The sequence below is a fragment of the Nelumbo nucifera genome, chromosome 8, assembly GCF_055504915.1.
Source record: "Nelumbo nucifera cultivar China Antique chromosome 8, China Antique-T2T, whole genome shotgun sequence".
Classification (NCBI taxonomy): domain Eukaryota; kingdom Viridiplantae; phylum Streptophyta; class Magnoliopsida; order Proteales; family Nelumbonaceae; genus Nelumbo; species Nelumbo nucifera.
Genome location: NC_142656.1, coordinates 14,013,309 through 14,039,022, shown reverse-complemented (window position 1 = coordinate 14,039,022; position 25,714 = coordinate 14,013,309). Strand labels below are relative to the sequence as shown.

Here is a 25,714-nt window from a genome sequence, read left to right as displayed (position 1 = left end):
CTTGAATGGCGAGTTAGAGGAAAAATGGTCCTTTTAAGTTTTCAATTTTCTTGTTTTTCTTTGCATTTTTAGTATTTTGTTATAATTTCCAATGTTTTTATAATTTCTGTTTTTTTTTTACATTTTCTATTTTCTACAATCTATAATATTTCCTGTATTTTTTGTTATTTATTTGTAATTTCGGTGTTTTTCTATAACTTTTGGTGTTTTTTCTATAATTTTTATTTTCTGATTTTGTTTTTCAATTTCTATAGTTTCTATAATTTGAAAATAATTTTTTATTTTGTTTGCAATTTCTATAATTTTTTATATTTTTTGTAATTTTTATGTTTTTATGTATTTTATATTTGAAAATATTTTTTGAAATTTTTCTTTTTTTTCATGTCTAAATATTAAAATGGTAATATATTAACACTCGTTGATTTATTTTGTATATATTTTATATTTTTCTATGAAGGTTAAAATGGTAATATATTAACACCCGTTAGTTTGTTTAACGTCAACTTAGTGACATGTTGAGTTTTAGACATTTTGAAAAGTTGTGGTGAGTTTAAGAGAAATGCTGAAAATTCATGGTGAGTTTTGGACAATTTCCCAAATTTAAAAGAATATGGTCTATATTGACTACTACCAACCGATACAAATGCAACACATTCCACCCTGCTAGATGTCAATCCCCTGGATAACTGATATGGTATGCTTGTATTGGATGTATATTTTAAACCTTGCAGCTACCCTATTAATGATTTTGATGGTAATTGATGGCAACAAATTAGCTTTTCTTGCTTATCTAGTCAACTAAGAAGAAGCAAATATGAAGAGTTTCTCCTTGGAATAGAAAATGTAATTTATTATTACTTTTCACTTCATTCAATTTCCTCTCATTAAACTTTATATTTTAAGTATAAACTCATACTTTGTCTCATTAAACCTTACATTTAAAGTATTAACTCATATTCTCTCTCATTAAATACTATATTTAGAGCATTTTATTTCTCACTACTAAATTCTCCTAATTATATATAATTCTATATTCAATACATTTGTTAATATAAAACCCATGTTTTTAAAATCTATCAAAAAAACAAAACTGTTCTTCCATCCAAGTGAGCGGGTAATCCATCTAACCATCTAAGTCAAATGGATCAATACAAGGTGTCATAGTTAAATAATAAAATTTTTAAAATAAAAACAATACAAAAAGTATAAGAAAACATGGGCACATGTCTAATATTTTATATTAATCATATTAAAGAAAAATAAGTGTGACAAACATGAATTACTTTTATTGATGATGGAAATGAAATACAAAATGTAATATCAACCCAAAATAAAATTGTTTTTTTGTTAAGTAGTGGGCCAACACTTCAACTTTTTTAGTCAAATGTTTGACCTTGATATCATAATTTATTAATAAAAATATATAAAAAATAAAAATAAAAAATTCATAAATTTTGTAGAAAACATTTGGATAAGGTTTTAAATTTTGTAACGTATACAGGTCGGTACGTATTGTTTCGAAAGAGTTTCGATACATGGAACATGTATAATTAGATGGTTTCGTATTTTTTAGTCTGCATCGGACTAATACGGATCCGTATCCGTATCAGCCTCGTATCGAACCGTTTTGGGCATGTATCGGCCGATACAACCTGAAATGGACCGATACGCATTATGTATCAGCCTAATTTAATTTCCCTTTCCTTTTTAACTTTAATTTATCTCTTCTCTCTCTCTCTCATTAATATCAATTTTAATTAAGCCTTAAAATTTGAGACATCATTAAATGCTAATATAATTTAATTAAATGCTCATTTAAGTTACCTTTAATTATAGCATTTAATATTTTATTAAATGTTATTTAAGTCAAATAACTTGTTAAAAATGACAAAGTCATTTGCTTACAACAATAATTAATTAACCATTATGCCAACCTTAATTACTTATTAAAACAACATGTTTTTTTTATACTTAAAATAATTTTTCTTGCCTTGGTGGATGTTTCCCAACAAATGCTATAAATTTGATTATTAATATTTATATAATAATAAGATGAATACAAGTTATATTTATTTATTAAAAATTAAGGTATATATTAACTTATACACATAATAAATATTATCTAAATCTATATAATAAAAATTAACTAATATTAAAGAATGATTTTAATGTTTAAATAAATTAGTTATAATCACATAAAATTTATTTTTATTATTGTTCATATTTTTAAGGATTTTTTTTGGATTTTCTAGTGTATCAATGCGTATCTTGATTTTTCGTCCGTGTCTATACGTTTCCAAAGTGTATCTCGATACATCTCTTAAAATTACCTTTCTGATACACCTTGCATTTCCGATACTTTGAACCTTGCATTTGGACACACATCTAATTATATATTGATCTATATTAAACAAAAACAAGTATGATAAATAAAAAGCATTTTTATGCACATAGAAATATAGAAAATGTAAAAAAAAAAAACATTTTTATGCACATAAAAATATAGAAAATGTAAAAAAAAAAAAAACTGAACACATTATTATTATTGTTATGATTTTTATCACCATCATTATCTATAATTACCTCATGCAAAAGCACATACACATCTACTAGTAATTAAAAAATATACAATGTATCTAATTAAATATATTAAACCAACTCTATATGAGTTCTACCTCTTGTAAGAAAGTACTGTTTGTGATGTTTTGAGTTTCTAATTTAGGCTTACCAAAAAGCGTGCACACACACACACACATTTCAACAAGAACCTGCCCTTGTTCAGGCAAGAGCTCTTTGCAATAAACATAATTCTATCTAGTCAAAATTGTGCTTCACTTTTGGAGTTTATAGTACAGTCTTTGCTCATATGAACACTGATATCCTTAGTTGCTACCGTGCATTTCTGGTCAACAGTTTCTTAAAGTTTGGACCTGCCATGCTACAAACAGGAGGCTAAGAACTAGAGGAAATAAGCAATAAGTATCACATTAGGAAGCAGCACTGTGGCAGATGACTTTTTCTGCTAAACTGTATGTCTGTATCATCAATATTGCTATGAAATTGCTTAATGCCAATGGATTAAAAGATGATCGAATAATGCAATAGTTACAACTTGAAAGCTGATATTTCTTTATTGAAGATTTGACATATTTTAAAAAAAAATGTTTCTCTTTATTTTGATAAGTAGTATGTTACTTCCAAGATTAACATCAATACCACATCACCACTGAAATTTATGCCTCGAGCATGTTCTTTCGCATATTTAATAACTCAGTTCCCTAGGTTTATAATTGCTCCTGATAGTTCCTCTATCAATGATTTGTCCTAAAATTTTTTGATAGACCTTTTAGTGTTTTCTCTGAGATGGATCTTCTGAGCATTGGACTCAAGTTGGTAAAATCTCAACATCATGGTCCATTCCCACTTTATCATGGGAGCAAAAGTAAGTCATATTGATACTCTTGATTAAGTAGACAGACAAGAAAAAGCAGCTCGTTTTCATAACTGTAGGAACCCTCAAGATAAATTCAACTCTTGACATGAGAAGACACTGCATCAGATGATACGGATGGAGCATGGTGTGCAAAACTGGTCGTCCAAAAACCTCCACATGTATGCATGACTAAATCACCATTCCATTCCCCATAAAAAATTGTATCACTTTGGTGCTCTTGAAATTTGGGTATAGAACTTACAGAAACCCAAAGATGTACCTTCAAAAGTCTAATCAGCAGCAGGTTGTTAGCAGTTATTTTGGGTGAAAAGTCTGGATTTAAACAAACCAGTACAGCTCTGGTAATCATGGCAATGCAAGCACCAATATAGAGAACGACTCTTTTAATCATGGGTCTGAATTGCAGAGACAATCTCTCTACATAAGTGGATACCACCACAGGATCTGAATTGCAAGCAGAAGACTTAATCTGTACGAAGCACACAGGTTTGTTGCTTGAATCCTCCAATTGTCAAATAGGGCGATATGACTACACAAGCCATATACAAGGTGAACTGCAACAAGCAGCAATATAGTTGGATTCCAGAAACATTGAATAGTGTACATGCATCAAGTATAATCAAGCAAAAGCAGGTGGGACATACCAAAAGAGGGAGGGTCAAGAAACTCCAAATTGGCCATAAAGCAAAAGACAACCTGCAAAAAAAAGGAGTTCAGAAATAATAATAAAAAACCTGGGAAGAAAGAAAAGAGAAAAAAACTAATGTATTTACTTCTTTCTTTCATTTTGAGAGGGGTGGGGGGCTGGGAGAAGCATTTTACTCCACAACATAATTGTGTTGCAAGAAAGAATACAAATAGAAACATAAAAATGCTTTCTCTTACAAGCAAAACGAGGAGAGTCCAAGTATAGCAACAAAAGGAGCAGCTGCTGGAGTCATCACTTCCCATTTGTCTTCAGATTTCTTGATGCCCCATGCTGAAAGACTTGCATAAACGAAAACCCCAAAATTCAAAAAAATGCATGCCAACCCAAGGTACAAGGGTATCCTGCAAGAAGAAAACCAGAAATTAAAAAGTTTCATTCTCTTCTTTTGTTGGTTTGCAATAGGTTTAATGGTTAGTTATCAATACAGGTGAAGAGAGAGCTTAAACCCAGGTCTAGGATACAAAACCCCACAAACTTAACCAGATAAGAAAGTTGACACCTTCCTCCACTAAGGTAGAAATGCAGTAGAGGGAGAAATACCCTCCAAAATGGTTTTAACATGTGCAACAGCCATCAAAACCATCCTGACAAACTGGACCAATAGAATCCTAAAGATGATTTTTTTTTTTTAATTTTTTACCAGCAAGAATCATGTACATTTACAATATAAAAGGACACAATGATAAAAGTCTGCTATGCCATGTCTAACTTTCCCAAGAGAAGGAAAAGAGAAGCAGCAGAGTTAACTTACAACTATTTGATTTTTTTTTATCCTTTAGGATCATTTATTCAGTTCTAAGCCTTAGTTCAGATTACCAATTTCAAGAACAACATTCATTAGGTGGCCCACTCTGTGTGTATGTGTGATTAGGTCCCAATAGACCATATAGAACTCTGTCATTATATTCAAAGCTAATAGGACATTAACTCTGTGCAAGGTGATGATCAAGTCTCGAATATTTAGACAAGTCCTTTATAAGATGGGGACAAATGTTTGGAACAGTCAATGGGACTTGGCATTTACATTATATGATGAAGTTAAACATGATATTGCTGAATTTGACAATGAGCCATTGCTTAGTGCAATGACAAGCATGAGAGCACGGGTTCAAGTCTGAGAGCTGCCACTTTGTGAAAAAACAAAAAACAAAAAAACACCCTCTCAAGACTGGATAGTTTGGGACATCATTGGGTAATGACCCCATTATTGCTGAATTTGACACTATTTCAGTTGCATTTGTTAGTTTTATATGTACCAGGAGAGTTATTTCTACCTCTTCAGCATTGTGGAATAAGTGTAACAGTTTAATTTATCTGCTAATCAAGTAACTAGTAACTACTTCATAGGTCCTTTTTTCTTGATAAGTTACTTGGTAGGTTCATTTAGATGTGTTTATTTCTCAAGTTTAATAGTTCAATCATGTGATATCTGATTTCCTGTGCAACTAAAAACTCTAATTTGCTAGGCCATACAAACTCTACATGAATGCAACAGAGTTGTTTCTCATGATCATGTTGATTCTGCTTCAGTCTCTTGGTAGAAAGCAACCTACCTCCTCTTCAACTCTACGGAAGATTGGAAGGTAAAAAGCAACCTCCAACCAGGGCTATTTCATTAATTGGTTGCAAGATGGAATAAAACATTCATCACATAAAAAAGAATCAAGCTTCAACAGGGCACTAAACATCCATCCACCAAAGAAATAAACTTTGGAACCAATACCATCCCAAAGTTACTAAACTAATAGAGTATAATCAATTAACTAAAGCTTCACTGAAGAAAAGGACAGATAGCATGCTAATGCCACACAAACTTGATATTCAATGACAGAATCAATATTTTCCATAGACAGACTGTAGTCAAATAAACAGAGCATAAATAGCAGCCAGGTAACATGCTCTCCTTATGATAGCCAATGGTCCAATAGTACAAAGCTAACCAGGAAATACTCGTTCATAATCTCACCAGCAATTACCGCATTTCATAAACTTATGATAAGATCGAAAGCAAAGAAATATCTGAGATTGTTAAGAAATTTCATACCTCTTGATCCTATCATCTCTCCACAACAGGTATATTAGATTGGATTCCCGATCACCAAAATAGACAATAAAAGCCGCAGAGGCAATCCAAAGAACATTCTCTAGAACTTCAACCCACGTCCGAGCCGTTGGAAGTGGAGTTGAAGATGGTGTTCTTGAGCATGCATCATCCTCAAGGTCATCACCACTGGAAGCATACCCTTGACTGTGCCGCCTCAATAATCCACTCGAAACTGGTGTTCCGCTCGACATTTTCAGAGAAAGGATAACCAAACAAATAACATGTAACAGAAAAGTCCCACTCAGAATCAACCAACTTTTTCCGTTCCAAATCCCGCTTTGAAAATCCAATCCTCTCCTCAAAACTTCTTTGATGGTTTGCTTCTTATCAGCTACTTCTAAACCCTAATCAAATAATTCCCTATAACCGAGATCAGGAAAAAGAGTGAATAATAAAGCGTATCTAAGAATCAACAAGATCCTTTGAAAAATTAATACAAACACCATCAATTCAATGCATTACAAAGCCCAAGTCGCCACCTTGAACATTCTCGCCAACCTAAATCACCAATTGCCAAATCCCATCGCCAGCCGTCAGGGAAAAAAATATCATTTCAAGAGCAACGAAATCTCTGCAACTCCAAAACCCACATGCAATTGTAATTTTCTCAGAAAACCCATATCATGCAACGCGCAATGAAAGGGAATCTTAGATCCATTATGAAAATTCTTCAACAAGTCCATATCGCGAGTTGTGAAACCTCTCCAACCTCAATGCCTCCGCCCCCTTGAAATGAAGCCCACCTTCAGATTGAATGTGTCTTGGATACCCACATCGCAGCTTCCTCTGTTTTTCTTAGATTCCAGATTTCAACCCCAAGAAATCATAACGAACTGCCAATCAAAAATCAAAACCTAACAAAAGGTACGTGAAGACAAAAAGAATGTGATGTGAAGACAAGAAAAGTCTCTCGTTTCTAGTACTGGGACTGCGGTGGTGCGACTATATGTGTTTTCTTGGTAGGGGAGGAAAGGGATCGCCGTAGGCGTAGAGTGATTAATAAGAGTTGCAGAACTTTGGCGGGATTCGTTTAGTGATTGAAGTTCGTGTTCCAAACAATAAACAATTACATAGGAATTTTGGAGTTCATGAAAATGTTATTTCCTTTCTAACAAGATTAACAATATTGTGATAATTTAATAAGGTCAATTTCTATGAATTTTCAATTATAATATAACAAATATTTTTTGTTGAATAATAGTTCAATTATTAAATAAACAGAAACAAGAGTCAAGAGATTACAGATGCATGAAAAACCATATTTGTTTCCTTTATTGGGTAGGTCATGATTCATTTATACCCAATTTTACTGTTAATATCTATTATTCATGGAAGCTGCAAGTCTGCGACATCAGACGCGCCAAAAGTGCAAGCATTACAAAAAAAAAAAAAGGACTGTTTGGTTTCGGAATAGGGGTTTGGAATCGCCATGGAATGGGCTATTTCATTCCAACTATTTGATGGGCGAAATTGAAATCTTATTGGTCTTTCGTTCCTTTTCATTTCTATTATTGTCTGAACTAAATAGATTATGGGAATAGACCATTCCAATTCTGATTCCAACTTCAAACCACATGAACCTTAAATTGATTTTGGTGGTCTGATGTTGGATCTATCGCAATGTATGGCAAATTATTCCTACATGGAATTATGAATCATGAGGGAATTTTACATATAAAATGAATATTTTTCTTAAGGGTCATTTATTTAAATACCACTCAATGGTTTCAAATCTATGCTATAGGTGGTGTTTCACTAAAAACACCTTCTATAATTTGCAACCCATTTAGTTAATCAATCCTTGTTAATACCTGTCTTAGGAGATGGTCATGTGATCACCTAAATCAAATGAGAAATGTTTTAAGTTCATGGGCTCATGGTTATTTATTCTTAAAATATCCCCTCACAATGACTGAATAAAATGGTTATCCACGTTTTAGCAAAGAATGACATTATGATCTACTAAACTGTCATTTTCTATCAACCGAGGGGTGGCTTAGCTGGTTTGCTTTAGTATTACATGGAATTGAATCCCGCAACCACAGATTTAGGGAAAAGGGGTTACTAGTGGTGCACCGTGCGTGGCACTAAATACCAAAAAAAACTGTCATTTTCTAATTCAAGCTATATTGGAAGTGTTTTAGTAATTTTGATGAATACCAACTTGATTGGCCACCATCCATTTCTTTTTCTTCATTATCTTTTCCATATTGATGATTGATGAATGAAAATAACGCAATTGTGTAATTCTGCAGTCTCCATAATCTTGATTGGTTAGAGGGGGGCAACCGGCCAAGCTAGTTTCCAAGCTTTAAAAGCAACGTCGATTGGTGGGGTCCAACTGTGGCCCTACAAACATATATGGCATATCACGTACCCTGATCCAAGTGGCAAAGTAAGAACTTAAAGGTAGCGCTGTCAATGGGTCGAGTCTAGACCTGTTCACAGCTCGGGCTTTGCCTTTACATTAATAGAATATGTTCAGGCCCGAGCCCGAGCCCGAGCCCGGTCCAACCATTGGGCCTAAGTCTTGAGCCTAAGCACAACCCTCGTATAAAGCCCGAAGCCCAGGCTCAAATCCGAGCCCGGTTAGAAATTTGGAAAAAAAATATTTTTTTTCCTTTTTAATTCAATTAAAAGCTGTGTTATTTATACTAAAAGACTTCAAAACCTAAAAAAAAATAATGAGAAGTCTTATTATTACTTGAAAAAAGAGAAGAAAAATAAATAAAAATATTATATATATGTTTTTTATTATATAAAATATATTTTTATTAATATAATACATTATCAAGTTGGACTTAGGTCGGGCCAGACTTTTTTAAAAAGGCCTGAACCCGGCCCAAAAAAAGTCAGACCCGATATTTTAAGCCTGAGCCCACAGGCCTGAAATCTTGTCCAAACCCGACTTACATTGGGCTGGGCTGGGCCGGCCCGTCAGGCTACCCAGCCCATGAAAAGGTCTCGTCGAGTCTAGGTAGAATAGATTGCGAACTGATTAATCGAACTAAAATAATGGCCCCAAAACCATCCCGATTAATAGTTGGGTCCTATTAAGTCCTACCTCATAGATCCGATTATTCTGAAAATATATTTATTTATTTAAATAGTAATTTAAAACATAAATTTTGATAATATGATCTTAATAAAAATGATGATAAAATATTAAATTATTTATATGTTAATAAACTAAATATTTTTAACTAATAATATCATATATATATATATATATATTATCTATCAAATTATTATTCCAAACATAAAATATGATAAGCAAAATTAAAGAATATTATATATATTTAATAAAATAATTCGCTTTATATCTTAATTGAAGGACAAGCCCGATTATTAATTGGAACAAAATCGTAGAACCAACTACTGGTATCATTGTATCAAGTCTAGCAATTGGAACTCTGGGCCATGGTCCAAGCGCTTATAATTTCGGGCCCACGTCTACTAATCAAACACGCAGGAACTTATTTGACAGTGGGCCTCCAACCCACTTGAACGGGAAAAGTGATTTGGTTTCAACTTTCAGCTTCCTTGTTAAAAACTTTTTTCGGATAAGTACACTGCACTCTACCTCACAATTTTGAATTTCATTGCAATCTATGATAATTCAAAATGTGAAACACTTCCACCTTAAACACCAATACTCGCCCATATATTAACATCAATTCCGAACTTACATCTACACCTAAGAATTTTGGGGTTGGACTGAACATTCTCCCAACTTTTTTTTGGTATTCGGTATTATACACCATTCAAAACTTCACGCATTGCTTTTCTTTTTTATGGACTTCTAAAAAGCACACGTCTCTTGAACCATGGAAGAAAAGAAGGATAGAGCTTCCAACCTTACTTGGCTAGTTGCTTTCTTCCCTCAGAAGTTTTGTGAGTCTGAGTCCGACTCAAGAGTTGGGCCCAGCTCCAAACTCCAAAGGAGAAGTGGTTCACTGCAAGAAATTTTGAAGACCAAAGCAATTAGTAAGGATTTTTAGTCAAATTTTTTTTGGCTATAAATGAACAGGTTGACCTAAAAAGAAGAGAGGCCTTTAGCCCCCATCAGTCCTTCCATCACTAAGAAAAGCTACGGTCGTTATAAAATTGAGGTGACCAAGTGCTGTTCTAAAGTTGTTTCCATTTCATTCGTCCTTGTCTGCTTTTACTCTGGTGATAATCCACCTCCTGATACTGATAAGTTTGTTATGAGATGGCCAGATATCCTGCTTTCGGAACATGACAATAGCATAACCACAACTTATGGACATGAAAAGAATAGGTGCCTGCTATAAACTGATCGACAAACAAAACAGACAGATTGGTGGGGGAAAGAAGAATGAGTGAAAAAAGGAATTCTTTTTGAGAGTAAAAATTTCACATGGTCTACAAGCAATGCTGTTGACCATAACAAATTCGGGAAAAAAGCTTTTCACTAACGAGTAAACAGAAAAATGTGGGTGAGAGATCTGACAAACCAATGGCTCCCACCACTATTGCACAAGGTGACCAAATCCACCATTGTTGAATATAACCCTTCCAAAGACAAATGTCCTAATAATCTCCTGGTTTCTGGAACCATCGTTGGAGATATCAATGCGAACACCTGAAATCTCACACAGTTCTAGCTCGAAAGACAAGCATAGAAGTCCTGGCTAGCCTTCAGTCGTACCAAAAGAGCTTCCTCATGGAGCAGTAACCTACCCGACTTTCAACCTGTTACAAGAGAGGAGAGTGTTAATAAATATTTTTAACAGATACAAAATTTTCAGGAAAATTTTATTCCATCAAAACATGAATATTTTGAACCTAAGGGTCTTTGAGCACAAAAGAAACAGGTGGAGAAGGTTATTTTTTTGATCAATAATGGAGAAGGTTATAGGCAGGCAAGATTGAAAGGCTCGTCTTTGGCTGATTTTCAGGGTTTCTCTTCTCTTTTTCTAATTTTGCTAACTACTGGCTTAATATTTTTCCATCAAATGAAGCTGTATAGATTGTATATCAGTCAATGGTCTCAAGGAACCACTCAACCTAAAATTTAAGCTGTTATATTAGGTCCCTGAATAGGTTTGATTCTCCAACATGCCCTCTCATGCAAATGGTTTCTTGAGATGGTATAAGAGCCTGTTTGACCAAGTGGTCTAGTGTTCAATCATCATTGCCCCCATTGTTATTCATTAAATTTCAGCACAAGGTATGGATGGGCCTGTGCTTGTCCACGCTTCAAGCCCAATGGGTTTTTGTTTGAAGGGGCATGTTAGAGAATTAAAACCTCTTCAGGGACCTTGCCTAAAAGCTTAGGCTTTTAGGTTAAACGTTCCTTGACCATTGAAATTGTTAGGTCCTTCTTAAACCTATTATTATAATAGACATATGCATACTTGTAAAACATGTTTCACATAAGAAATAGGAACTACATGACATTCACATTCACATATGAATAAAAATAGAATCTGACTGAACCCATCAAGATGCAGACTCTAATAAAGCTGAGGTACTTGTTCTTACTGGTGCCAAGGCCCAAGATTATGAAACAGTGGTGCATCAATTTGTTGGCTATAGTGTGACCACTCTGCTAACATGATTTGGTGGCGTCAAAATGTGGAGATTGGCAAACTACATAAATGAGATAAAAGAAATCTTAGCCAACATTTCAACTCAGACTAGATGGATTATTTGGATCTTAAATTCAATGATAGACAAGCTCACTAAACCTGGAGAAGGTCTTTCTTCTGTTGTTGATAGCTCTTTAATTCCTTAATTTTTGGTAGGGTCAGAATGTGGAGTATGGCCTATGGGGAGTGGAAAACTACTTAACCAAGATTAGACAGGTCCTATATATTATTTTCAATCAGATTAGATGGCTTCAACTTGAACTGCCTATGCAATTTGCAAGTAATGCTAGTCGCCTGGGCAGGCAACAGTGGGGCCCTAGTTAAATAGTCATCTAACTGGGGGCTAGGTGACATCTAGGCAACAAGGAATTTATAAAATAAGAAACTAAATTTTGGTTAGTTCTCTAGATGGGTACCTAGATGACACCTTGGCAACTATGCACTTATGTATTTTATTTGCTATTACTCCTGAATGAAATTTACCCCAAGACCCACCGAGGGCAACTCAAGTTGGGTAACATGGGTTGAAATTCAGGCTCAGTTGGGTTAAGGCTTGAGTGTTCAGCTTTTCAGATTGACCTCTAATCTGAGCTACCCTTGCACTATTTGTACTGCAACATTAGGGTGCCAAAGGCAGGTCAAATGAGAACACTCACTGATCATTGGTTTCTGGGCTTGACATTAGGAGACATGGTGCAGATTTTACCCATCTTAACCACCAAAATATGGGATCCTTCATAATCCTTGGTTATGTGAAGCATGGAGCGTACAAGGCCACCAAGTGGATGTCAAGTCTGCCATGTCACATGCACCTATGATATGACAACAATGAATGACCAGCTTGATATTAGGCCTAGATTTAGGATTTCAAAAGCATTTATTGTTAAGGCTTTGTTTCCCTTGCTATTTTTTATGGCGCTGTGAAACTATTTCCACATGTAGTTATATCTCACCATTCCAACAATGAAAAAAGGCCTTCGTGGAAACAACCAACAAGATTAACAAAGCTATCACTTAATACCTATTGGAAAACTTTCATTTTGTCATTTCATATTCTATTTCCTGTGGACCATTAAGCACATTATTTGAAATTTAGACTCACAAGACTCTTTTTTCCCCTTTAGGTCCAAAAGACTCAATACCAAGTATCATAAGAAAAAAATAATACCTACTGCGCCAGTAAGTATCACGAGATCTGGCAAAGTACAGTTGTAATTGTTCATGGAGCAGATATTCACTGCACTGCTCTTAAACTGCCCAACAATATCAAGCACACCCTTGCCCTCCATATTACAATTCATCCCCCAGACTTGGCATTCTCCAATGAAAAGCCTACCTTGTCACACCAGATTTTGCAAGACTTGGCTGGCCTAGGTATCCACGTGAACTAGCAGTTGAAGCTTCTATTCAAAGCTTTAGCTTCTCTAACAGAGAATCAAAACGACCAAGAAGGCTCTTCATTTGTACATAACCATGATAAACAACTTGGTAGTCCCCTTCTACTAACACATTATTCCAGTTCTGATCTGCCACCACTTCTAGGCCTTGAGTTGCAGTTACTCATTTCAGCTTTCAATAAATTATTAAACCCTATTGGCCCAGAAAAATAGTATTCTTCCACTGTCATCCCTTACCACCCTGCATACCAGATTCACCCGGGTTACTCAAACTACATCCATCAATATTTAATTTACCTTTTTGAGAGGAAGGAGTCCAATTAAGAGTCCTTGATTGAAGTTGGCCTAAATGACCAGCCACAATGTTCCAGACTCTAATAATATTATTAATTGAGACACCTTTGATCAGCTCAATGAACTATTCTTACCTTTAATCAGCTCAATCAAGGGCTTCACACTAACACCCAATGGTGATTAAATATTGGTGTTGTTCTTGTAAATTAGGGGAATGGTGTTTAGAAGAGGCAAATAAGCATATCTTTGACTTCTAATTGACATGTATTACTAGAAATTCCAGCTCTTTCAGAACTTTGTTTGCACAGACTTTATGAGCTAGAGTCATATATTATAGGCTGACCAGATGCCCGAGTTTTACAAGAAGAATGGAGTCTATCCCTTTCTCTAAAAATCATATTTTCATGGAGAATCTATTGAAGATAAATTTCATAACTGACTGGGTTAGGAAACCCTAATTTCGTTTAAAGGGTGTCATGCTTCTTTTCTGCTATCTTCACCCCAAATTCTTGCTGTCTGCATTGTTGACTACTAGATACAAGTGATAGATACACAGAAGCTCTTGACCTGTTCTCAGTTTTTTTTTAAGATAAATTTCTCTTAGTGACATTAACTCATGGAGGTGGGTTAAATGCTTCATGATTCACCAAATCAAATACCTAGAATAGAAAGCTATTCAGGAAAGAAAAAGGAAAAGAAAGTGGAAAAAACAAGACATAAGGGTACGAAGTAATGAACCTACCTGCTAATTAAATATTGCAGGTGGGAGAGAAGTGTTTCTTTAGCACATTTTTAGTTTGCTAGATTACCTAGTTTTATAAATAGATTGGCCATCAAAAAACCCAAAATGAGGAAAGTGGCACGGATTTGGACAGAACTGCAAGTAATTTAAGGATATCCTAAGATGATTGCTAAATTCACAGGAATTGCAGTAGTCCAAGCACCACCTGTGCAGTCCAGTTCCTCCATTTTCAGAAAGATGTATGGATGCAGTGAAGTACTACAGCATTAAGGCATTGAAATACTAAGAGCTAAGGCACCAGGAACCATAGTTATCAAGGTGCCAAGGCGAGGCTAGGCGACAAGGGGGGCTCCTTGTCGCCTAGTTGCCTAGGCGGGCCCCTAGGCGATGGATTTTTTTAAGTAAATACATGTATCCTAGGGTAGTTCCCTAGGTTCCATAATCATATTTCCTTAATAAATATCCATAATTTTCATAAGAAAAGTATACACTTCATGTTAAAGTATAGAAAATCAACATATTCCAACATATTCATGAGAAGAAAAAGAAGAAAGAAAAGAAAATTCAAAAAATATAGGGACTGAACCCCTATTTCTGTTATAGGAAAAGAAGAAGAAGAAGAAATTAGTATATAAACACACAGAATTAGTAAAGAAAAAGAAGAAAATGTGTTGATTGGACAACATTTTATGTTCTTCCTTACTTATTGGTTCAGGTTCTGAAGTCTTTGAGGGTTCAATACAGCATTTAGCAATGTTTGTGTTGATTAAACCCTAACAAATAAGAAAATAATAAAGGGGATAGGGGATTGGGGACTGGTTTTGTCAAGTATGGTGTGGATTGGGGAAATTGGAAAACTCTTGATCCCCTTTCATTTGGGGGTAGCTCTCTCTGGGCTGGTATTTCTAAGGTCAGTACTCTTTTCATGAACGGGGTCAAGTTTAAAGTAGGAAAAGGGGATAGAATTAAGTTTTGGAAGGATTCCTGGTGTGAGGAATGCCCCTTGGCTGATGCTTTTCCCCGGCTGTTCCAAATTGCAGTGAATCAAGATTCTTCAGTTGCTGATAACATTAGTACCTCTGGGGGCTCCTTTACTTGGACTCCCCTATGTAGGAGGAATTTGCTAGACTGGGAAGTGGAGGAGTATGTAGGTCTGTTGGGGCAGATTCAAAATCAGAGAATTGATATGAGTATGGAAGATGAATGGACTTGGAAGTGGAATGCAGATGGTAGATTCACAGTTAAATCCCTTTTCCTTAAGATGTGCAGCTCAGGTCAGGAGAACTTCCCGGATGGGCAGATTTGGAACCTCACCTGTCCCTCCAAGGTTAATTTCCTGGTTTGGACAATGGTTTTGAATAAATGTTTAACTAGGGTCAACTTGGAGAGAAGGGGTGTTCAGATTCCTGATCCCTCCTGTGTTTTATGCGGCATGGGTGCTGAATCTATAGATCATTTGTGCATTCACTGTCCGATTTCCTCTTAAATCTGGGGACAATTCTTCAAGAAACTAGAGTGTGTTGGGCTATGCCTAAGTCTGTGAAGGAGCTGTTTATGAGTTGGAGATTGGAGGGTCTTAGCAAGAAAGGCAGGCTTGTTTGGAATACTATTCCGCAGGCTGTTCTTTGGTCCATTTGGATGGAAAGAAACAATAGAATTTTCTGTAATCAATCAAAAAGTCCAGATGAGATTGTGCAGAAAGTGGTGGGGAAGATTTGCTCCTGGGTGTCGGTGAATGAGGAGTTTAAAAGTCAGAATGTTTCTCTCCTTCTTTATACTGAATCATGGATGTTCTTGTAATATGTTTTGGGCCCAGGAAGATCTAGTTGGCCTGAGTCTTGTTGTAATTTGCTTTCTCATTGAATAAAATTACTTTACCTTTTTCCAAAGAAAAAAGAAAATAATAAAAAGAAATTAGTATATAAACACACAAAATGAATATTTTAGCTTAAAAATGTCTATTTTATAATTATAAACTAAAAAAATTAAGAATATAAAAGTTTTTTATAACACGCTATAGAAAACTGCTTGGCGATAGGCGAGGCAAGCCTCCAAGGGCGCCTTGTCGCCTAGACATCGCCTTGACAACTATGCCAGACACTCACTAAAAGTACAAACTAATGGTGACTATGCATCACCTAGGCATTGAGGCAGTCAACTACAAAACCAGTTGCCAGAAGTCCATTTGCAGAATGATAACAAAAATCAACAAGGCCTCATCACCAACTATGTGGGGTTGGCAATGCAATCCTGTCTTGTAACTCCACTACATTTAGGACTATGTCATCTATTAAGCTCTAACTCATTAACCCTTTTATTTTCACTCCATTTAAAACATACTAGTATCAAATTACAATATCCTTATTGGCACAGTCCATTCCATTTAGGGCCATATCTGTCAAGACTGCTGGAACAGACCAACAGAAGGCAGTTAAGCAGTTTTACAAGAGGAGGCCACGTCAGCGCAACTAACCACCCACTTGTAACAACTTCCTTGTAACAACTGTAACAATCAAGATTGTAAAACTATAAGTAGTAGAGCAGGAAAGGGAATAGGACATTGATTGTTTCAGCATTAAACTCTCTCTCCTTCTCTCTCGCTCTCTCTCTCTCTCTTTTCCTCTCTCTTCTTCCAAAAATTCAGGAGGTTGGCCCCTTGAAGAGCCCTGAGTTAGGCAGGTTCCTAACAATTTGGTATCAGAGCCAGCATGACCAACACAAGAAACACGTCAGTAGACACCCGAATGGATCATATGGAGGTAGAGATCCATCGAATGTCTTCAGATCTCAAAGAAATGAAGGAAGGCTTCACTGCTCTCCTCCTTCGACTGGAGCAGGGGGCAACGAACATTGACAGAGGAAGCCAAGAAGAGCGCAGTAATGAAAACAGCCGCAGAATAGGGGTGGCAACAAGAATAGCCAAAATCGACTTCCCCATCTTCTCAGGCGGCGACCCAACTCCCTGGATTCTCAAAGCCGAAAGGTATTTTGATTACCATGAAACACCGGGGCAAGATAGGGTAGCTCTGGCTTCTGCGCATCTTGAAGGGGAAGCTACCCTCTGGTTTCAATGGTACAAAAGGGGGCACCCTCGTCAAACCTGGGCAGACTTCACGGACGCCATGACTGTCCGTTTTGGATCATCTAGGTTCGAAGATCTTGATGAAAATTTGACAAAGCTACGGAAGGTGGGATCAGTAAAGGAATACTAGATGGAGTTCAAAAGGCTAGCCGTGAGAGTCCAAGGGTGGACGGAGAAGGCATTGGTGGGAAGCTTCGTCGACGACCTAAAAGAGGAACTACGACTGGAAGTGAAAGGGATGCAGCCTACTTCGGTCATCAGTGCGGCAACACTAGCCAGATTGTATGAGGACAAGTTCAGTCGAGCAAGAAAGGTGCAGCGACCATGGGTCCCGGAGCAAGAAGGGAGCAAGAAAGGACGACAGCACCAGACAAGGAGGAAGGAGTACTGGGCCCAGGCCCATTGGTTCCTTTCAAACGGCTGACCTAGGCAGAGATGCAAGCCCACAGAGACAAAGGTCTATGATACAACTACGAAGAGAAATTTGGGTCGGGACACCGCTGCAAGAAACAAGCGTTTCTCCTCCAAACAGATGCCGAAGAAGAAGATGACATCACCGGTTGCGGAGAGTCTAACCCAGGGTGGGAAATACAATCCAATGGCATGCCTGAAATATCCTTACAAGCCCATACGGGACTTGCGTCCCCTCAGACAATGAGAGTTGTAGGGCTGATCCTAGGACGCCAAGTGTCAATCCTCATAGGCAGTGGCAGCTCCCTTAACTTCATAACTCAAGTCTTGGTGGATAAAATGGGACTTCCGGTTCAACCCACAACAGCCTTTACGGTTCATGTGGCCAACGGTAACAGCCTATCTTGCAATAGCATTTGCATGGGCCTACCACTAAAGATTCAAGGTCATCAGTTTGCGGTGGACCTATATCCTCTCCATCTCAGTGGAGCGGACGTGGTGCTAGGCATTCAATGGTTAAGACAGCTAGGACCCGTGGTCTGCGACTGGGCCCGTCTCACCATGGACTTCACATCAGGAAACTCTACAGTCCATCTACAAGGGCAAACATACAAGGGCCCAAGGCATATCAGTCTTGCAACACTAACAAAGCAAAGAGGAGATCCAGATCAGCCCATGTTCATGCACATGGACTCAAATTGGACCAGGCCATCCTTAGCTAGCAGCAGCCCAGATGGGCCTAGAGACTTTCAAAGCCGCCTACAACAACTCCTTCAGCACTATGGCAATGTGTTCAAAGAACCCCAAGGACTGCCACCACGCTGGAAGCATGACCACCGCATCCTCCTCATGCCGGGATCAGCCCCGAGCAATGTAAGACCCTATCGATACCCTTACTTCCAGAAATCTGAAATCGAGAAGCAAGTTCAAGATATGCTTAAGCAAGGGATAATATAGCCCAGTCACAGCCCATTCTCGTCACCGGTACTACTAGTCAAGAAAAAGGATGGGACGTGGCGGTTTTGTATTGATTACAGAGCCCTTAACAACATCACCATTAAAAACCGATTCCCGATACCAGTCATTGATGAGCTGCTTGATGAACTCAGTCAAGCCACCATATTCTCAAAACTGGATTTACGAGCTGGGTATCATCAAATAAGGGTACATAGGGAGGATGTTCACAAAATGGCTTTCAGGACACATGATGGTCACTATGAGTTCTGGGTCATGCCATTTAGGCTGACCAATGCTCCAGCCACATTTCAAGCCTTGATGAATGACATATTTCGGCCATATTTACGTAAGTTCATCCTTGTTTTCTTTGACGAAATATTGGTCTGCAGCCCCAATTGGGAGGAACATCTGAACCATCTACAGGTCACCCTTGCAACACTTGAGGCCCACCAGCTATTTGCTAAAGAGTCCAAGTGCTCCTTTGGACAAAACCAAGTTCACTACTTGGGACATGTTGTAGAAAAGGGGACTGTAGCGGCTGACCCAGATAAAATCTCCAGTATACTAGGCTGGCCACAACCCAAATGTGTGAAAGAATTGAGGGCCTTCTTGGGACTGTCCAGGTACTACCACCGCTTCATCAAAAACTACGGCCTAATAGCTACCCCATTGACCCAATTGCTGAAACAAAACGCTTTTAACTGGTCAAACCAAGCCCAACAAGCTTTTGAGCAATTGAAACAGCCAATTGCGAGCCCTCCAACATTAGCACTGCCCAATTTCACAAAAGATTTCATCATTGAGTGTGATGCCTCGGGTCAAGGCGTTGGGGCTGTTCTCATGTAAGAGGGGCGATCACTAGCCTTTTTCAGCAAGGCCTTAACATCACAAAAGTGGGCCAAATCAGTTTATGAGCGAGAATTAATGGCAATGGTCTTAGCAGTCCAACGTTGGCGATCCTACTTGATCGGTAGACGGTTCACAATTCGGACCGACCATCAATCTGAAGTTCTTATTGGATCAATCAATTCTATCCCCGGAACAGCAACGCTGGATATCCAAGCTACTGGGGTACGACTACAGAATTGAATACAAAGCAGGGATTGCTAACCGAGTGGCGGACGCCCTCTCACGGCACCCATAGTCATTTCAGTTACTAGTATCTTCCCCAACTTCACTCCTGGATCTACTACGAAAAGAAGCCCAATCCCATAAGGAGTTACAGCAGTTGAAGGCCCAAGTATTGGCAAATCCCTCACTGCACCCCGGGTACACAATTAAGAATGATCTACTCTTCTTCAAAGGACGCCTGGAAATCCCGGCAGCCTATGCTCATCTCAGAAAGCTCCTGGAATTATTCCATGCCTCACCCACGGGTGGCCACTCCGGCATCCTACGAACACAAAAGCGCATCGCCACACAATTTCATTGGAAAGGCATGCGTACATCTATCCAGAACTTCATAGCCGAGTGTGCAGTATGCCAACAAAACAAGTCAGCCACTACAACACCAGCAGGCCTCTTGCAACCACTCCCAATACCAACCCAAGTCTGGGATGATATATCAATGGATTTCATCACGGGATTGCCCGTTTCTGCCGGCAAAACAGTTATCCTTGTGGTAGTAGATAGACTGACAAAATACAGTCATTTCCTACCTCTATCACACCCATTTACAGCAGCCACAGTTGCTGAATTATTCCTCCGGGAAATTGTGCGCCTACATGGGCTCCCCAGCTCAATTGTATCAGACAGGGACCCTATCTTTATGAGCCATTTCTGGGCTGAGCTTTTCCGCCTACACGGGGTTAAACTATTCAAGCTAACTAGCTACCACCCCCAATCTGATGGACAGACAGAGGCGGTTAACAAGAGTCTCGAAACATATCTGAGATGCTCCACGGGAAATCGACCAAGACAATGGGTGAAGTGGATCCACTGGGCCGAATGGTGGTACAACACCACTTTCCATAGCGCCGTGGGGATGACACCCTTCAGAGCTTTATATGGTCGGGACCCTCCCCCTCTACTTCCTTATGAAAAAGGAACCACCATAGTAGCAGCCCTTGAAGAACAGCTAACGCAACGGGATGAGGTGCAAAGGGAACTGAGACATCATCTCTTACAGGCACAGCAATGGATGAAGCACACCTATGGTAAACACCACAAGAATGTCCAATATGAAGTAGGTGATTGGGTGTTTCTCAATTACAACCCTTCAGGCAGATTTCAGTTGCAAGCCGACAGTAGAACAAACTCAGCCCGCGCTATTTTGGCCCATTTAAAATCATGGAGAGAATAGGATCAGTGGCCTACAAACTGGACCTTCCGGCAACATCCAAACTGCACCCTGTATTCCATATCTCCTTACTGAAGAAGGGGCCGAAGTCAGGAGTCATTACAAGTGTGACCCTTCCCATATTTTCAGAAGGACAAGTGCAGACTGAGCCAGCCCGCATCATTGATTTCAGATGGGTGCGCCGGGGAGGCAGAGTCATACCAGAGGCATTAGTTGTTTGGTCTAACCTTCCGGAAGAGGATGCAACCTGGGAATCCTACTTAGATCTGCAATCTAAGTTTCCTACATTAGACCTTGAGGGCAAGGTCGCTCTAAAGGAAGGGGGGATTGTCAAGACTGCTGGAACAGACCAACAGAAGGCATTTAAGCAGTTTTACAAGAGGAGGCCACATCAGCACAACTAACCATCCACTTGTAACAACTGCCATTCACTTGTAACAACTGTAACAATCAAGATTGTAAAGCTATAAGTAGTAGAGCAAGAAAGGGAATAGGACATTGATTGTTTCAGCATTAAACTCTCTCTCTCTTTTCCTCTCTCTTCTTCCAAGAATTCAGGAGGTTGGCCCCTCGAAGAGCCCTGAGTTAGGCAGGTTCCTAACAATATCATCTATTAACATCTAATTGATAGGATATCTTCCTACCACCTCCATCAACATCCTTTTTGCCCCTTGTCCAATTAGACCATTATAACTTGTAAGGTACCAAATCCTTACTGATATGATCATTCATCCCCTTTTAGTTTGTATGATCAAACCACTTCAATCAACTTGGCTTCATAATATCAACTAATGGGGAAAATAAAGGTTCCCGATAGGACTTTATTTCTGAATTTATCACTGTTTTTAAAAGCAGCATGTTGTTAAATTAGACCATAACTTGATCATTGTTAGTAATCTCTGTTTTTCAAAAGTAGCATGACACACACACACACTCATGTATATGACATTTTATGTGTAAAAAGATAGAAAGTTAAAAACAAATTTGTGCTAGATAAACAAGAAAACAATAAATTTGTAAAGATGGTGGTTGAAATTATGAGTGGTTTAACAGACATTTTAGTGTGTTGGATAAAAAGCAAACGTCACAAGTCATTATGAGCAAACGCCAGTGTCAATGGTATTTGAAAATTCGATTTTGAATTCGAGATTTGATATAATCGAATTGAATTCAGATAATTCAGATATCTAATTGGTCAAATTCGGATATCCTATTCATATTGATTAGTTGATCGGATTCGAATTTGGATATGACCTGACTCAATTTGCTAAATATCTGAATTCAACTGATTATTTAATTTTTATATATAATATATATAATATTTAAATATTTTATATAATTTATATATATAATATTTAAATAAATAATTTTATATATTTATATAAATAAAATATTTATTTTATATATTTATTAATTATCTAAAACAATTAATTGGTTGAATCGAATATTCGAATATCTAATCCAATTTAAATTCAAATATTAATTTCAAATATCCATTGGATATCGAATTGAATTCGGATATCAAATTTTCTAATCGGATTTGAATTCAGATATTGCCCAATTTGATTCGAATTCGATCCGTTTACACCCCTAGCCACAAGAGCATCTAATATGACTAGGGCACTGTAAAATTTGTCTTCCTGAGAAACCTTATGTTCCATATCTTTGGCAGACTGCTTAAAATAAATACCATCCAAGATGTTAAAAACAAAACATGACAAAAGCAACATCAGTGTAAGAGAAGAATTATTTTGGGTCTTGGAGAGTGTCTGCTACATTTTCTATCTTTTTTTGGTAGACATATATGAATATATTAATAACCAAAAACAAGATAAAGGACAGAATTATCAGAAAAAAAAAAAAAAAACAAGATAATAGACAAACCCCCACCCCTATACAAAAACAAGTAGGTATACTCTTTCAGCCCATTTGCACCATTTATGGGTTTTCTCCCATTTCAGAATCAAAGATGATTGATTCCCAGTTGTTACAAAAATGAGAAAAGGAACTTTTATAAAAGAAATACCATTACCCAATGATGTTCCTGGAAATCCCAAGTCTTGGGAGTGGTAAACTGGATATGGAACTTAACCTTTGACATTTTTGGCACAAAGTGGTCACTCACATACTCAAACCTGTTTTCTCACTCTTGTCAACCTGAAGTTTTACCATAGAACCAAGTAAAGGCTCCTACAGTTGTCAAAGTCTGCTAATATTGGTGACCAGAAAAACATGGTCGGCTCTAGCATGGTGTATTATCCCTGTATTTTGGTTCAAGGCATCTCCAAGAAAGGGAAGACCTGTCAGGAAGCTGTGCCTTTTGCAGCGCTTTGAATCATATGGACATAGAGGAATTGCAGAATCTTTGAGCATAAGGCAAATCCAGAGGATGTGGTGATTACTTTTGCAGTTAAAGTGATTAGAACAGGATTTTGTTTCATCGTTTTTGAAAATAGACCTTTTTTGGGAATCCTCATGGTGTGTATACTGTACAGAACCTTTTTCAAAAAAATAAAATTAAAAATAAAAAGAACAAAAACACAGTTGGATCTAGTATAGTTTTATCCAACAGTATCTCACAAGTCTTGCCTTTTAAAATCCTTGTTCCTTTTCTTCCAAATCCGCCAGCAGAGCATATCTACAAGATATATGAATAATAGGATTTTAGACCTTATATGGAGACTCCATAGGGAAATCACTACAGAAGAGTGCAGACAATCAAGGAAAAAGCAACAGTTCAGAAAGGGAATTTGGTGTTCCATAGGGATTTCTCTGCAACTCTTGATGTAGATTATCTGAATTTGATTAAATATAAAAGTCTGAAGAACTGTCCAACAATTAACCATCCATGTGATTGTTTTGTCACTACAATTGTACTCTCAGCCAATGGTGTTTTATATCCAAAGAAAAGGAACAAGTGAATGCTAAAGTCTTTTCTGCATTGTACATAACTATAGAAAAACTATTGAAAGATTAACATTACCCGGAAGCACTGCAGCTTAGTTGCTGCAGAAACAGAAAGGACTGACAGAACTTATAAGGTAATTGCTTTGGTCTGATTATTCCAGCTACTGTTACTGCATCATTAGCCTCCACCTACAGAGATTAAAAAGAAAGATAGTTTTAAACCACGGAAAAAAGAGAACTGTAAGTCATCAAAACTTATCCTTACGATCAACATTATTTTATTGTCAGTTCAATTATGTCTAAATCTGTTGGGCTATTAGAAGCTTGACTTTATGCTTGTATTAGCAATTTAGCATAAAACGATTCAGAATAACGTTCAAGACCCAGAATTTCTATAAAAAGGAGTCATCGTCAGGGAAACAAGCAAAATTCAAACACTAAACGGGAAAAACTCGAAATTGTAACCTGAAACTATTGCCATAGAACACAAAGAATAGACACATAATAGCATTTGATAGGCTTGAAAAAGAAAAACTGCAAACCTAAGCGCTAGACTAGTATAGTTGTACTGTTTCTCCACGATTATTATCCAAAGAAATTCGAACTTAGCTGTGTTAATCAGATCAATGATGATAAACAGTTCTTGATGAACTTGATGAGCCAACTACAAGTTCTCCACAAAGCTATGCTATAGCCTTGCGTCGTCATCTCCTTCCAGCTTGCCTGCCTTGTCGTATCTTTCTCCACTGCCCAAGCGAAATCGATACGACGCCGAATTAGGGCAACCCACTTCTCGTCATGACCAATATCACTGCTACGAAATACAAAACTGGAATCAATTGAAATATACAAGAAACTAAACCTTTCCTTTGGTTTAAGAGGGAAGAATCTTCAATACAATCCAAACGCTTGATTGCAAGCTTATCGATCAAAATATCTAGGTTTCCGCCCATCTACCGGTCTTCTTCGAGAGAAACCTCAGAGAGAAAAACCTAAATTAGGCTGGTGTTCAACAGTCTGGGGATTATAAGCTTAAATAAGAAGTCCAATCCCGCTCCCCCTACCCCCCGCATATACTCAGTCAGAATCGAAGGCCAGGCTTAGTAGTAGCTTCGTAGATCTACATGGGCAAAAGAGTAAAACGAGCTTATGACAACTCGCCGGCGCCTCTGCGATTTCCTCCACTCCCTCCATTAACGCCGGGCTCTATTCATATTTCCGCGGGAAGAGAATGATACAATAGTTTGGCTAAATTCCACATACGCCCCCCCCCCCCTAATTTGGGTGTTTGTCACTTAACACCTGAATTATGTTTTTTTTTTTACATATTTCCCCATCTTTCACTAGATTATTACACAACCACTTTGTTATGATGAAAATCCCTTTCCTTAACAAATTACTTTGAGTTCGAGTTCAAGTTTGTTTTGAAATATTCAATGAGTTTGAATTCAGCTCGAAAGTTTAAAAATAAATATCTTTTATATTTTATAAATATATATGATATATTTTTATAATATATTGCATGTTCTTATATTATATATAAAATATAAAAATATATTTTACGTAAAAAATATATTTTGATTCCAATTTTTTATTGGTCAAGCTTGAGTTCAATAATTAATCGAACTTACCCTGAGATTCGACCTTGGCTCAAATTTGAGGACACAACCATCAAGCCTCATATGCTGGTAATGCAATTGCAGACACACACATAAAAAATTCAGAGCTCTTCGGTAGACCCTC

General features: G+C 37.4%; 1 protein-coding gene and 1 long non-coding RNA gene across 4 annotated transcripts; both read right to left on the bottom strand.

Annotated features, from left to right (window-relative positions):
- Window positions 1–3,433: 3,433 nt before the first annotated feature.
- Window positions 3,434–7,676, bottom strand: LOC104592396 (uncharacterized). Its single transcript, XM_010251745.3, has 5 exons — window positions 6,747–7,676; window positions 6,208–6,627; window positions 4,340–4,504; window positions 4,099–4,150; window positions 3,434–4,008 (listed from the first exon to the last, which is right to left on the bottom strand). The coding sequence occupies exons 2-5, from the start codon at window positions 6,456–6,458 to the stop codon at window positions 3,919–3,921; spliced, it is 558 nt and encodes a 185-aa protein (XP_010250047.1). The 5' UTR covers window positions 6,459–6,627; window positions 6,747–7,676; the 3' UTR covers window positions 3,434–3,918.
- A 2,931-nt stretch (window positions 7,677–10,607) lies between these two features.
- Window positions 10,608–25,371, bottom strand: LOC104592395 (uncharacterized). 3 transcript variants are annotated; one of them, XR_016079185.1, is made up of 4 exons: window positions 24,048–25,244; window positions 23,523–23,702; window positions 11,776–11,883; window positions 10,608–10,983 (listed from the first exon to the last, which is right to left on the bottom strand). It is a non-coding gene; the product is annotated as an uncharacterized LOC104592395 (long non-coding RNA). The 3 variants fall into 3 exon arrangements; XR_002022406.2 differs by lacking the exon at window positions 23,523–23,702 and having other exon boundaries at window positions 24,048–25,240; XR_734405.3 differs by lacking the exons at window positions 11,776–11,883; window positions 23,523–23,702 and having other exon boundaries at window positions 24,048–25,371.
- Between the last annotated feature and the right edge of the window lie 343 nt (window positions 25,372–25,714).